The 13,901-nt window shown below is 39.0% G+C and overlaps 1 protein-coding gene and 1 long non-coding RNA gene across 3 annotated transcripts in view; both read left to right on the top strand.

Annotated features, from left to right (window-relative positions):
• CLPTM1 (CLPTM1 regulator of GABA type A receptor forward trafficking) overlaps nucleotides 1-12,848 on the top strand; it is a 63,292-nt gene extending 50,444 nt beyond the window's left edge. For both annotated transcript variants that reach the window (XM_063431709.1, XM_063431707.1), the window contains exons 2-14: nucleotides 2,344-2,465; nucleotides 3,937-4,063; nucleotides 4,158-4,316; nucleotides 6,039-6,156; nucleotides 6,275-6,360; nucleotides 6,468-6,588; nucleotides 6,896-7,140; nucleotides 9,102-9,195; nucleotides 9,390-9,580; nucleotides 9,830-9,925; nucleotides 10,607-10,742; nucleotides 11,520-11,687; nucleotides 12,259-12,848. In XM_063431709.1, the coding sequence (XP_063287779.1) occupies nucleotides 2,344-2,465; nucleotides 3,937-4,063; nucleotides 4,158-4,316; nucleotides 6,039-6,156; nucleotides 6,275-6,360; nucleotides 6,468-6,588; nucleotides 6,896-7,140; nucleotides 9,102-9,195; nucleotides 9,390-9,580; nucleotides 9,830-9,925; nucleotides 10,607-10,742; nucleotides 11,520-11,687; nucleotides 12,259-12,446 (1,851 nt within the window). In that variant the 3' untranslated portion in view covers nucleotides 12,447-12,848. The remainder of the gene's footprint in view (nucleotides 1-2,343; nucleotides 2,466-3,936; nucleotides 4,064-4,157; nucleotides 4,317-6,038; nucleotides 6,157-6,274; nucleotides 6,361-6,467; nucleotides 6,589-6,895; nucleotides 7,141-9,101; nucleotides 9,196-9,389; nucleotides 9,581-9,829; nucleotides 9,926-10,606; nucleotides 10,743-11,519; nucleotides 11,688-12,258) is intronic.
• LOC134572638 (uncharacterized) overlaps nucleotides 1-13,901 on the top strand; it is a 454,902-nt gene that overhangs the window by 64,995 nt on the left and 376,006 nt on the right. The gene's annotated exons all lie outside the window — the stretch shown is intronic.

Below are 13,901 nucleotides of genomic sequence, written 5' to 3'. Positions count from 1 at the left end.
CCTAGAGCCTATCCAATTCCCCTTCGGGCAACACTCGAGAACCCCAGTGGTCACTCGCTGGATGGAGTCTGCCGCCTCCCTCTCACAAGGCCCGTCTCCTGCAAATTCAGACAAGTGCCAACCTGCCTCCAGGCCTTACTACAGGCAATGGCACTGTGTTCTCCCGTCGGGGCGCACCAGGCGTTCCAAGTCTCCTCAGTTCGGCCTTTAAGCCGCTGCTTCAAGGTCTTCCAAGTGTGGGGCTGTGCAGGAGTCTAGAGACCCGACGTGCCTGCAACCTGAAGAGTCGGCCTAACCCATCCAGCGCCATCGTGTGTGCCGGGTACAGTTAATGGAGGCCTCAGGACTCTCCGGCAATTGGGAGGAGCCCACCATGCATTTGATATTGACCCCCTTTAGCCTTGTCTAAACATATAGAATATTACATGTGCCTTTTGCCATTTGTCAAATGCCCGCGCGTGCAAACGAGCACCTGAAGAATCACGGGGGAGATGACCTTGCCCTGGGCACAGATGTTCTGAGGCAGAAAATGTTTTATATACCCAGTTAAAGTAACACTGTGAAGTACTTCTGCTTTCTGAAGTGCACTAAGGGTTATTCTCGGTGTGTCCACTTTGCACACTTAATAAAAATGCTGATTTTAAGAGAAATCACCACATTTATAAATGACCGAGGTTACATGGCAGAGTGTATTTCTTTACTCAATTTTGTGCACTGGCTTGAACAGAACTACAACAAAGCATTCTATTGGTGCAGTGAGGTGATTGCTGTGGGGTCTTAGGACCCCAGAGGTTCTCTGTGAGAAATATTGGATTGGTCCCAGAGTTGCTCTCATCGCTAGATTAGACGTAACCGCATTATTTATAGGGAAGAGGGAGGCCCCGATAGCTAACTGTTAAAACTGGTAGTTCCACTTTAATTCCCTCTCTAACCTACTTGGAGAGTGGAAGTTTATTTAGTGTGTAACTATTATATATATACCATTTAAATGCTAATCACTTCAAGCAACAGAGAATGCATTGTTGTTTTATTTCTATTGGCAACCGCCAATAGTATATTTAATTCTTTTTTTCTTTCTTTGTAGCATAGTAACCTCTGACTTTGATAATGACATGTTCTATAATATTTAAAAGGTCACTTATTGGGAATTTGAGAATATTCCCCCAGGAAGAGACTTTGCATGTTGAACTTCCTGAAACTGCTACAAAACATGAAGAGGAGAGTTCAATGAGGCAGAATAAAGGGGTAGTCTAAGCACTCTGCCATGCACTTTTAGTGGTTATGGTGCTAGTTGGCTGTACCAAAACCAAAAATGGTTTTACCAAAAATGGGAGTCTCTAGCACTCTATTACTAATGCAGAAGTACTAATTTATTTATTTTTTTGTTTTGTTTTTTATAAATATACCTGAGCATTACCAGGGTACTTGGAACATATTTTCCTTCTGGGCAATGCTATACTTTATTTTCTTCATACAACCAAGTAACTCTTCTCGCTCTGTCACTGACTTGTGACCTGATTTCCACACGTTAATTGATTATACATTGTTTAACCTGTTTTCAAAGGCGTCGATTAGATTTCGGTTGGTTTGATACTTAAAAACCTTTTGAGGAGTGGAGAACGTGTTTGGGGGCGGCTTTTAATCTAAAGTACACATGTTTTAAAGAGAAACGGGCATGCCTGGTTCAATTTGTATTTTTTCCATTTTTTGACTTCTACAGTTTTGGTCTCAATTTGTCATGTCACCCCCAAAAATAATATTCAGCAGCTCGTATCTTAAAGAAGGGAGTGCTTTGCCTTGTGTATAGCTATTGAGAAGGCAAAACCAACACAATTTCCTCTTCAGTGCAATTCATAAATTCTCAGAATGGTGTTGACAATCAGCTGAAATATTAGTTGGTAGACATAGTGGTAAGGTGGCTAGATCCTGTGTTTTCTTGCACATATTGATAGAAGGCACATGAAAAGTGCTGTCCTGCTATTTGAAGAATTTGTATGCTGGGAGAATTCTCCCTGATAACTGACTTGATTTCCCTCTTGCGGCATATGAATACTACGTGCAAAGCGTAGAATTTTGTATGTGCTGCGCATCAGTTTGTAAAAGTGATATGTGTTCAGGAAACCATGGTAAAACTGAAAGTTCTCCAAACTAGCTGTGCTTTGACTGTTGGGTTACTATTTGTTTCATATTCTGCTGGTCACAATTCTGCTCTTTAACCCCTTAAGGACACATGACGTGTGTGACATGTCATGATTCCCTTTTATTCCAGAAGTTTGGTCCTTAAGGGGTTAAACTTTGATTTTGGAGCCATCAACATGAGTAACGTTTTATTTTTCCCCACAGACCAGCCTCAATGGTTCCGTCGGAACCGAAGCTGCCATAGCGCCCGATCAGCAGAACCAACAGCAGCCACAGCAACCCCCTCCCCCCAATGCGTGGCAGGTGATTAAAGGGGTGGCATTCAGGTGAGTAAGAGAGATTTAATTCTACACTTTTTGTTAAGATGGTATCTTTCCATAAGCCAGTTCAAAACAATATTGCAAGAAGAGGAACATTCTGTCCAACTCAATGAGCTATATTGTAGGTTTAGCTGTAATTAACCCTAGAGGATCTGTGACTATATCCCAATATTTAGGTAATTACCTGCTGTTTTGTAACACCTTCTTAAAATGATAAAGCTCTGTGGAATGTGTTAGTGCTACATACCTATTAACGTAATAATATTCATGTCATCGTGGGACTACTCCAGCTACAAGGATCATAACCTCTGGTTCATTCATTTACTGCACCTGTGCCTGTGGTTGCCCAAAAATAGACACGAGGTCTGACAAATTCCTATTGGATGGAATTGGGAAAGGTGAACACGCCATGTGGATGGGGTCCTTTTCCAAATTACTGTAATACAAAAATGATTCTTTTGATGAAAACCTGCTATATCCAATCACCAACCATCCAACCCTATACAGCAGAGTAATTTTATTCATGGGTTAATTGTCATGTCAAGCTCTTTGTTAGAGGTTTGTGTTTGTTGACTTTCAAGCGGGTTATAAATGTGTTTATAAATATATACAACACATTTAGGAAACTATCAAATGATGTGTAATTCCGAAGAGAAAATATAGAAATGTAAAAAAAGTAGGTTGTTTAGGAAAAATGTATTTTAAAAAAGTATCTGTGTGTAAGGACAGGATTATCCTGAATTAGCTGTTTTAGGGAGCATTATCATAGTTGGATGTTAAGTGAGGTAAACCTCTGCCCCAACAAATTTGGGCTAACTAAATAAAAATAAAATGTTTTAATTACATTTATTCTTTTTCATTATTTTTGCATGGGATTGTTCCCATAAAATACCATGTTAACGTGTCATAATTCTTTACGGAGACCTCTGTAATACTTTCTACTAATCGGTCTGTTGTTTTTAAGAGTTTGTATTTGCATCTCTGTGGCAGCCCGTGATTTGAAATACTGGTTCCTCTTAGGGTGTGTTGGTTTGGTGTTTTTTGTGCTTTTAAAATGTTATTTATTTTCTTCGTGTGTGTGAAATTTGCAGGTAGCAATTAAAGAGCGGAGAGACAATGCATAATTAGTGTAGGAAAATAGCAGTGGTGCACTGTATTAATTAGGATGCCAGATGCAAAAAAAAATACCAAGTTCAAAACGAGTAAAAATTAAAGAAACCATAGCTTGTAGTTCATACTTAAAAAAAAAAAAAAAAAAAAAAAAAAATTGTAGTATGGTTTACCACCGCAATGTAGTATTTAGAGGGCAGAATAGAGAAAGGGGATATAATATACTAATTTGTTTTACTCCAATTCGGCTGCTTCTTGTCAGATATTAGCGGTTTGTCTCTACAATGTGTCTGATTTACCCACCCTGCAGCTACTTTTTTCGGTTTTGCTTACTATGCTAGCTTCTTTTTTTCCCCCCTTTTTGTAGAATTTTCATAATATGGGCCATCAGCAGCTGGTTTCGAAGAGGATCTGTTTCCCAAGACCAAACTCCTGGAACAACTGGAACACCAAGACCTCCAAGTCGCAACCTTTTCCCCCGGGATACTCTCATGGTATGTCTGTATTGGTCATAGTTATGGGGTGGGCAGAAGGGCTGGGGACATTGCTGTAGTGTCACTACAATGAACCACCTTCTTTAACTTTCAGGACCTTCATGTGTTCCTCTCGGAGAGTGAGGTCTTCACAGAATTTAACTCCACGACGGCTCTTATTTGGGAGCAGAGGGATTTGGTGTATGGAGACTGGAGCAGCGGGGAGAATGGAGATGGCTGTTACGAGCAAAACTCTGAGGTGGTCATTCCAGAGGTAAATCCTTTCCCACCCGAGGGGTTTCTAATCTACAGATAATGACATACCTACCATTATCCAACCACATCATTTTATTTCCTTTTATATTCTTATTAGTTTATGTTGGTTCTTTATTTACCTTCCTTATTTAGCTGTATCGAATTCTTACTTGTAAACCAATCTTGTGGTCACGAGTTTAGAAATCCTAAAGCATGTTCTTTATTAGAAGGTTGGCAAAGTCCTTATATAGTGAATTGTAACCCATTCCAGCAGTGGGGAGACAGTTCACTCCCATAGAGCCTTTCCCAAATATCGTCTTTAGTTTCCATGTCCACATTGTCTTCTTGGGATAGTTTTGTCTTTCAGAGATTCTCCTCATCTTTGCTTGTCCAATGCAGAAAATCACCCTGGTGTTAAAAAAACAAAACAAAAAAAGTCCCTACCAGTACTCATAAAAATAAAAGCGGCACTGTGATGCCGAACTTACCTTTCATTAATCTCTTTCTCTTCTCTTCCTCTCTCAGAATCTGTTCTTCTTTTAAATTTTTTTCTTTTTTTTTTAATCTGCTCTAGTTTTACATAGTGTCCCGCCTCCACCCATGCTCCGCAAGTGGGGGCTATTCAACTAAACAGGGGACATCTTGGCCCCCACCAATGAGCAATGGGTGAAGACCCTAAGTGGGGGGCTAAATGTAAAAATACCCCTCCCGGTAACTAGGGGTCCCCAAGCCCCTAGTCAACCCCCCACCCAAAATAAATGAAAGCCCTACCTACACCCCTCACCCTTAACATAGTGAGGGGGGATACAATAAAACTAAATACCTGTAAATAAATGAACAAAAATAAAATACTTACGATTTGACGTCGTATTTTTTTTAATTTTATTTTTTTAAACCTTCTTTTCTCAGCCTCAAAAAAGGGCAAATTAAAAATCTATAATCCCAAGCGCCCCCCAAAAACATGCAGGAAAAAAAAAAATCCTGACACAAAAAAAATATTTAAATCCGTCTTAACCCAGCAAGGGCACCGCGCAGGGTGGGGAAAGGCTTATAAAGCCTTCCCACAACCTGGAATTTGACTCAAGAGTGCGCTGGTTGGTTTAAGTCAACTAATAAGAGTGCTCTGATAGGTAAATAGTGAGCCTTACAGGTAACCAATCAGGTAAGACTCACTATTTACCTATCAGAGCATTGGGGGGGGGTTACATTTAGCCCCCACCCGTCGCCCATGGGTGAGGTCTTAGGTGGCGGACAATAGGTCCCCCCCACCCCCCATTGTCATTTAGGGGGCCCCTTTCGGCATAGCGAGTAGGGGCATTTGGGAGATTTCAGTCTCCTGTATGCTAATATGGGGGTCATATTGAGGGTGACCCTATGTCCAAAACCGGTATAAGTGTGTGCCTGGCCTAATAATGTCTTTACAGTGTGCACAGCTTAATGAATAGTAAGTTGTTTTATCCTTAATGCATAATCCACTCCTAAGTGCACACTATGCAATGTCTGTTGCACAATCTTCAGCTTCTGTACAGGACTGCCAGTGAAAGGAAGTATTGGGGAGAGAAAATCCAGTATCAGATTTGAATTGATTTACTGGATGTTTTCATTTTTAATGTTTAAATGAATAAGCCAGTTATCGTCTTAGAAACCATGTATCTAGACTTAGAAGATGATAGCCAGCGGATCATAGTGAAATTGGAAGCAGGGGTGTTGGTTTGAATGTGTTGTGCTTTATCTGATGCAGGGTGTCCAGAATAATGGTTCCTTCTACATCCATGTGTACTTAACGAAGAGTGGCTTTCACCCAGACCCAAGTCAGAAGGCTCACCACAGGAGACTGGCCACTGTGCATACGTCTCGCAGTAAGGATGTTCTACTCTTCCCTCCCCTCCCCCCTTTATTTTGCGTATCCCCACCAATCTCCTCTTTCCCAGTTCTTTCATTTTATTCTCCTCAGTCATGTACTTTTTCCTCTTGCAGTGCTAAACAAATTTAAACGTCGCCGATTTCTCAAGACCAAAAACCTTCTGACAGGAGAGACTGAGGCAGATCCAGAAATGATTAAGGTGAGATTTTTGACATGCTTCCCATGAACTCATGCTCCTCATCCTGCTTTGTGTTCTACTGTAATAACAAAGTTTAACTTTCCCACTGCTTGTGTTTCTCCTTTCAGAGAGCGGAGGACTACGGTCCTATTGAGATCATCTCACATTGGCATCCAAATTTAACAATAAACATAGTTGATGACCACACTCCGTGGGTCCAGGGCAGTGTACCTCCACCTCTGGACCAATGTAAGTTTTCATGTTATACTTTTCCAGATCTTTTATATCATCTGATTTAATCTTTATATTGTTGGTGGATTGTGTTGACCAATCCGGGAGCAAATTACCATACCATGACTAGTATCAAAACTGGGCAACTTTAAGCCCTTTAAGTAATAATCTAAGTGATTCTTACAGGTCAAAGCTGAGCTTGGTATCACTCACCTTATAGTCTTCTAAATCACCTGATTTGATCTTCTCATTCAGGGAACATTATCACAACAATGTAATTTTGCATGTTTGGCCTTAACCTGCTTTTGTCTTATGTCCTCCACAGATGTGAAATTTGATGCGGTCAGTGGTGATTATTACCCGATATTGTATTTTAATGATTATTGGAATCTGCAGAAGGATTATATACCTGTAAATTCCAGCGTTACAACTTTGCCCCTGCGGTTATCATTCTGTCCCCTATCCTTATGGCGATGGCAGCTGTATGCTGCGCAGAGTTCCCGCAGCCCTTGGAATTTTCTGGGGGAGGACCTCTATGAGCAGTCCGATGAGGAGCAGGACTCCGTAAAGGTGAGAATAAATTGCAACGGGTTTGTAAAACGTGGGTTGAAATATTGCCACATGAGCATGTCCTCTACCTGTTTGTCTTTTCTGGGATAAATGAAAGAGAAATATCTTAAAAGCAAAAAAACTAATTCTACAGAGTGAGTCAAGTGACCAGCAAGCAGCCACACAAATAATCACTTTAAAAAAAAAAAAAAAAAACAGATAAAGGGAAGGTTTTTTTTTTTTTTTTTTAAAGATATATATATAATCTGATAAAGGAACAGGATGATCTCTGCATGGCTTGGGTGAATTCAAGTGTGAGCACAAGATATGGATAAAAATGATCCATCTTTTCAAGAAGTGTGAAGGGAGGCTCTGTGACTGACAGCCAGGAAGGGCATGGCTGGGTCTGCAGGAAGTCTTTTCTTTCCTAAATAGCAGAAGATTGAGTATTGAGACTGCGGGGGCATGATCAATACACTAAAACCAGTTCATTAACCTAGAGTGGTTTCAAAGCTTTGGACAACCGTTTAATGATGGCATAGGGTAATCTGTGCTCCACATAAAATACTGGTAATGTTGAGATTAAAGTTAGGCTGCTGTAGGTATCTAAGTGGTTCTTTTGACCAGTTTTGTGTATAGCAAGGAAGGTGCAGATATGGCTGCTTTTTATTTTTTTTTTCCAATCTTTAAATATTTAAGAAAATTGCTTAGAAATTTAGAAAGCTGTGTGTTAAGTAATTCTTCAGGGAAAACTGTAATCCTAACTCACGCTATGGGGCAGGCAACTTAAACTGTGCTCAAATCCTGGAACATTCTGCCAAGCGTAACCTGTTGGTTATAAGCGTTGTAGTTCAAAAACATCGGAGAGGGCAGGACGTGACATTCCAGTTATAGAACTACAAATGCCATGGAAGCCCTACTATATCACTGAGAAGACACATTCTAGTCTCTTCTGTTAACAAATATGTGCTTGAGATGCCTGGAAAAATGAAAGGTAGAGATGCACATGTCGATATTTAACTCGTTCATGTTTTACCCTCTTATCCTATTTAAAAACACTTGGCTTAGAAAGAGTAGGAGAAACAAAAAAACATTTTTCTGTTTTTCTCCCCCTTCAATGCAATGTGTTCCCTGGTTGTGTCAGGACTAAACTGGATTGTCAGGTTAATCTTTAATATTCATTTCAAAGAAAGAGTAGCACCAAAGAGGTTAAAAAAAAAAAAAAAAAAAAAAAAAGGTTAATGGAACACCATAGGGTTAGAAAAACAAACTTATATTCCCCTCCCGCTATAGTGTTCTCCTCACCATTTAGCTACTTCCTTCTCTAAATCTAATTTTCAAAGAGGGTATTACTTAACTTTTTTCCAGCATTAAGAAGAGTTCACTGGAGCCGCACAATCAGCCTCCCACAACATCACGCTGACTCTTTGACTTCTCGTCCAATTCAGTGCTCCTCGTGGGGACGAGAAGCGTGTGCACGGCCATCTTTGTGCGTCACCAATATTCCAATCACGTGCTCCCTATGAGAAGCATTTGAGGAAGTTACTGGTGGGAGCCAAGTCTGACTCTCAAGAAGATACCAAGGTGTTTTTAGCCCTGCAACGGAAACCTTGCTGTATCTACTAAATGGCAGTGTTTTACATTGCAGGACTAAAATGACAAAGGCACTGCACCCACACCACTTCATTGGGTGCTTAGATTGTCCCGTTAATACAAATTATAGGGAGTTTTCAGTGTTTTAATCAATTTACATGATGTACTTTTCAGAGATGTAACCATTCTCATGTCATTTTATTTTAAGATGGATAGATTCATAATTTAGGATTGTTAGTGGGTGAGGTTCAGAATTTAGAACACAAGATTCTCTCCTGTGTAATTTAGACTAAAATACAAAATTACATCCACTTTGATCGTAATGTCCCATACTGCTCCTTACAACCACATAACCTTTTATTTTATTTTGTTCTTTCTAACATTTTCAGGTGGCACTTTTGGAGACCAATCCCTATCTACTTGCACTGACCATCACAGTGTCCATTGTTCACAGCATTTTTGAGTTCCTTGCCTTCAAGAATGGTAAGGTAGTGCGGAATGAAATACACATTTAGTGAGTGCTGTGTGATAATTTAATTGGAAAAACATTTGAAGGGTCATGTTAATTTGTAGGAAGAAATGGGTGTGGTTGTGTGCAGATTATATTTCTATCTGAAGATACAGTCCTTATTTAACTGCCTTTTCATTTATTTGCTGGTTCGATTTTTGGCTTGCAGACATCCAGTTTTGGAACAGTCGTCAGTCACTGGAAGGCCTGTCTGTGCGGTCAGTCATTTTTGGCGTATTCCAGTCTCTAGTGGTATTGCTGTACATATTGGATAATGAGACCAACTTTGTGGTGCAAGTTAGTGTGGGCATCGGTCTGCTCATAGACTTCTGGAAGATAACAAAGGTCATGGATGTCAAGGTGAGTTTCATCCAATAATTGTGTCCTTCCCAAATCCTCGTTAAAGTGATGGTAAACTTTGTCTTGTGTTTTGTTTTTGTTTTATTTTTCCTTTTTCACTGAAATTATTCATGACGATGAGTTGTTGAGTACTGGTTCTCTTTACTTTCTCACAGATAAGCAATTGATGTCCATATCTACCAGAGACCTCCAGAAATATAAACTAACAATTGTCTAGCATTCTTAAAATTACTTCTTACTCTTCCACAGCTGGACAGAGAGAACAAAGTGGCAGGAATCTTTCCTAGATTAACGATGAAGGACAAGTCCACATATGTAGCGTCATCCACGAAGATCTATGATGATGTACGTATTCTCACCCTTCTATTAATTTCAAGCTAGAGCCTTTAGAAAACTAATACATATTATTGTTCAGCTTGGTCCGTATCTAGGTAGAACATCTTGAAAGCAATCAAGCTAAAGTTTAATGAAAATTAGAAACCTGAAAAAAATAAAAAAATTGAAGTCTCTATTTACAGCTTGTATTTTACAAATCCATGGCTCCTTTCTTCCTTGTCTCCTGGAAAGAAGTTTAAGTTCCTGCAATGAGGAATTCTAATAACGAAAAGTCATATATTCCCCACTTTAACCGAAAGGATGCATCTCCACCATCCATAACGGATGTTAATAAGAAACGTAGATGTTTTGCATCACATCTCCTATGCATTGAGTTAGAGGGGGTCAGGGTTATTCCGTAATGGCTGAATTGTCTTAAATTCAGGCCACAATGGTCGAACTGGAAAAGTTCAGCTATTTGGTCCTAATATTTGGTATGCAACTAAAATGTATTTGATGTTTTACTAAAAATGAATCAATGTTGATCTTTTTATAGTTTTTTTTTCTTTTCAAACTTTAATGACGATTAACTTATGGAATTGAAGTTGTGGCCTATAACACACTAAAGAAACTGCAACTCCTTATTTAAAGAACACTTTTTTGTTTGTGTCAATCTATTTTATATAACTAAACCCTGTCACATCTACTCAGATGGCGTTCCGATACCTGTCATGGCTGCTGTATCCTCTTCTGGGATGTTATTCGGTGTACAGCTTGCTGTATATGGAGCACAAGGGCTGGTACTCGTTTGTACTGAGTATGTTGTACGGATTCCTTCTCACATTTGGTAAGTTTGCAACAGTGTGCCGTTTTATGCCCTTCTCATTTGTTATTTTCTTCGAAGTTTAGCAAAGTAATTCAAACTTTGTCTCTCGTTGCTCATATACTTGGATTGTTTTCCTTATTTATTCTTTAGGATTTAAATGCCGGATAATTAAACCTGTTATAAGAAACTCCATTTACAACCTGAAAGACATTTTGAGAGCTGGGATAAATGGTTCATTCTATTTAACTTTGTACATTTGCTGCTGCTCTAAAACTCTCTGTACATTTATTGGAAAAGTTTTAAAGGGATACTCTAAGAGCCAAAACAACTTAAGCTTAATGTAGCAATGTTGCCGTATAGATTATGTCCCTGCAGTATTTCTGATTTATTCTATTTTGTTTTAAATGTTTAATCACTGTGATTGCAGCCCTAGCCACATGCCCACTAGCTATCTCACTAATGTATTGGGTTCTCTGACAAATATCATTTTTTTTTTTCCTTCTCTTAAGTTTATCATGTGTTCTACAACTGTTTCACAGAAATCATGATAAGCCAAGATCCATATAGCTCTAACTGGCTCATTTTGAACATCCTTGTGCTTATGGAACTCGGAGCAAAATGGCCAAATATTCTGTTTTGTGTCAAGAAGAAAACTGTTTAGGAGCATTCTCTAAGATGTTCTTGTTTGTAGATAATATATCACTTGTTTGTCCGTTCTTCTGTCTGATGCACTGTTGACACCAGATACTGTGGGTTAAGTAAATTAGTTTATTAAAATGTTTGTCTTCTCGCCCATAGGTTTTATCACAATGACTCCACAGCTATTCATTAACTACAAGTTGAAGTCAGTGGCCCACCTCCCATGGAGGATGTTGACTTACAAAGCACTGAATACCTTCATTGATGATCTCTTTGCTTTTGTCATCAAGATGCCCATGATGTATAGAATTGGGTGCCTCCGAGATGGTGAGTCCTTTACGTTTTTTTTTACAGATATTGTGCAGGATTTGTTTTGGAGCTTTTAATTTGGCTGAGAGTTTGGAACTGAATTGATAAACCACTCGGAGCATTAGAATAGAATCCGGTTATATTCTTTGTAAATCAACAGACTTGATTATGTATTAGTAGACTTTGGGAACGTGAGTCTCTGATCTTCCCATCCATGAATTTCTCAATTAAACTTGAGGCTTAATGTAAAAACCGTGAATTGTGGTTTGCTGCCCATTAATATGCAGGATTTAAGCAATGTTTGTGAAAAGGACTCTGTTATATGAAATTTATTTTAAAATATCTAAAAACCTAACTAAAACAGAACAACCCCTCCCCCTTTAAATGAAAATATTAAAATGGACTCTTCTGTGTTATGAACGATAAAGCCCCTTTTATGGAGAGACATCCCTCACAGGTGCCACATCTACCTCATCCTGTTGCCTAAAATTTTACTGATGGCACTCTTTTCTAGGTTTACCTTTGTGTTTACAGATTGAATAAAAAAAAAAAAAAAAAATGTTTTTAATGTTTTTCTCTTTCTTATCAGATGTGGTTTTCTTCATCTATCTGTATCAGCGTTGGATTTATAGAGTGGACCCAACAAGAGTAAATGAATTTGGGACAAGTGGAGAAACACCCGTTCCCCTGCCTGTCCAGGAAGGACTTGCGTCTCTTCCCCCTGTACCAGAAGACACTTCTCCACCTAAACCAGATGAAGATAAAAAGAAGGACTGATTAATTTCTCCTGTCCCTATTCCCGTTCCCTTTATGAACTGTACTGCCCCCTTTGGGGGGGTAAATCGGCTGCTGTTTTATATATAAACCCCTATTGTTCCCGAACCCCTTGTTAAGGCGGTGTTTCCCCGTCTATTAATATGTATATGGGACTGGTGAAGTATGTCTTTCTCTGCCCGCCCCTTGCTTACTGTCTTCTAACCGTTCTCTCCCTTCCTTCTTCTGTCTTCCAACCTCTTTCTAGTTTCCCCTCCTTCTATCCAATTTCTTCTTGCTCTTACTCCCTCTTCGTGTCTTTCTCAATGATTCCGTTGTGCTGTGTCTCTCCCGTAATTATGACTCTTCAGTTGGGTCAACAATGCGAAAACTGGGTTTAATAAATATGGCCGCTCTTTAACTTTCCACTGTTTTAGGCAATGGTCTAGTGATAAGATTTACTTGTGTCTCTCCCACTAAATCCTACGACTGTTCACTTTGGCTTCACTCCTTAAGGACTTGAATGTCTATCTTTCTCCAGTTTTAAATGGTTTCTACGTTCACTCTTGAGGAATAAACTGGTCCAACTACATTACTGGAAGCAGGGCATCAATTATTGGTAAAACTCAAGTTTTGACTTGGTCTTTCTGTGACAGGAGTCCTATTTCTCTGTACATGGCACTAGAGGTAACGCGTCATTTCATAAAGTCAAGAAATGTAAATAAGTAGATCATAGATCAATGCATAAGATTAATGTGAGGCCGCTGCTTATACTAGATGATATCACTGAAGTGAACCTGTCACCTAGATATCTGAATGACCAGGTCCAGAGTAAGGTCAGGTAAGTAATGCAACTCATTTTGTACAGTGTATTTGTTAAATGGCCAGTAAATACTCTAATGGTGTGAGATGTTCTCTCATCTGTGTGCTCCTACAAGACTCCATTACTAAGTGTATCCTTAAATCATTTATGCTTCCTTGTGTGTGGTGCATGTGACTAGCGCTAGGCCATTGAGTTTGACTTCTTAAAAGTTTAAGCCTTTGTAGTGATTTTATTATATTTTGTTACAAAACAGTCAATTAGAAATGTTGTGATTGGCACACCATTGTATGAAATTTACCTAGTTATGTTCTCATGTGATTTATATAAGGCATTACTCAGTTTTTGTAGAATAATACTGAGTTCCTAAGTGCCTCTATATGGGTGATACAATGTGCTTCTAAAACCCTAACTGTTAGTAGTTAATAAAATAGAAAGCTGTGATTGTATGTTTAATAATTAAAAGGGGGATGGAGGAGGGGTAGTCGAAGGCTAGTAGGTTTTATATATATATATATATATATATATATATATATATATATATATATATATATAATATATTCATTCTGACTGTAAGCATGTCTGTGTGAGGGTGATATGGGGCAGCTGGGACACCTATAACCTTAAGGTTGGGTTTAAATTAAGTAAAATGTATCCCA

Source organism: Pelobates fuscus, chromosome 9, assembly GCF_036172605.1.
Source record: "Pelobates fuscus isolate aPelFus1 chromosome 9, aPelFus1.pri, whole genome shotgun sequence".
NCBI classification, from domain to species: Eukaryota; Metazoa; Chordata; class Amphibia; order Anura; family Pelobatidae; genus Pelobates; species Pelobates fuscus.
This window is presented reverse-complemented; position numbering and strand designations above follow the sequence as displayed.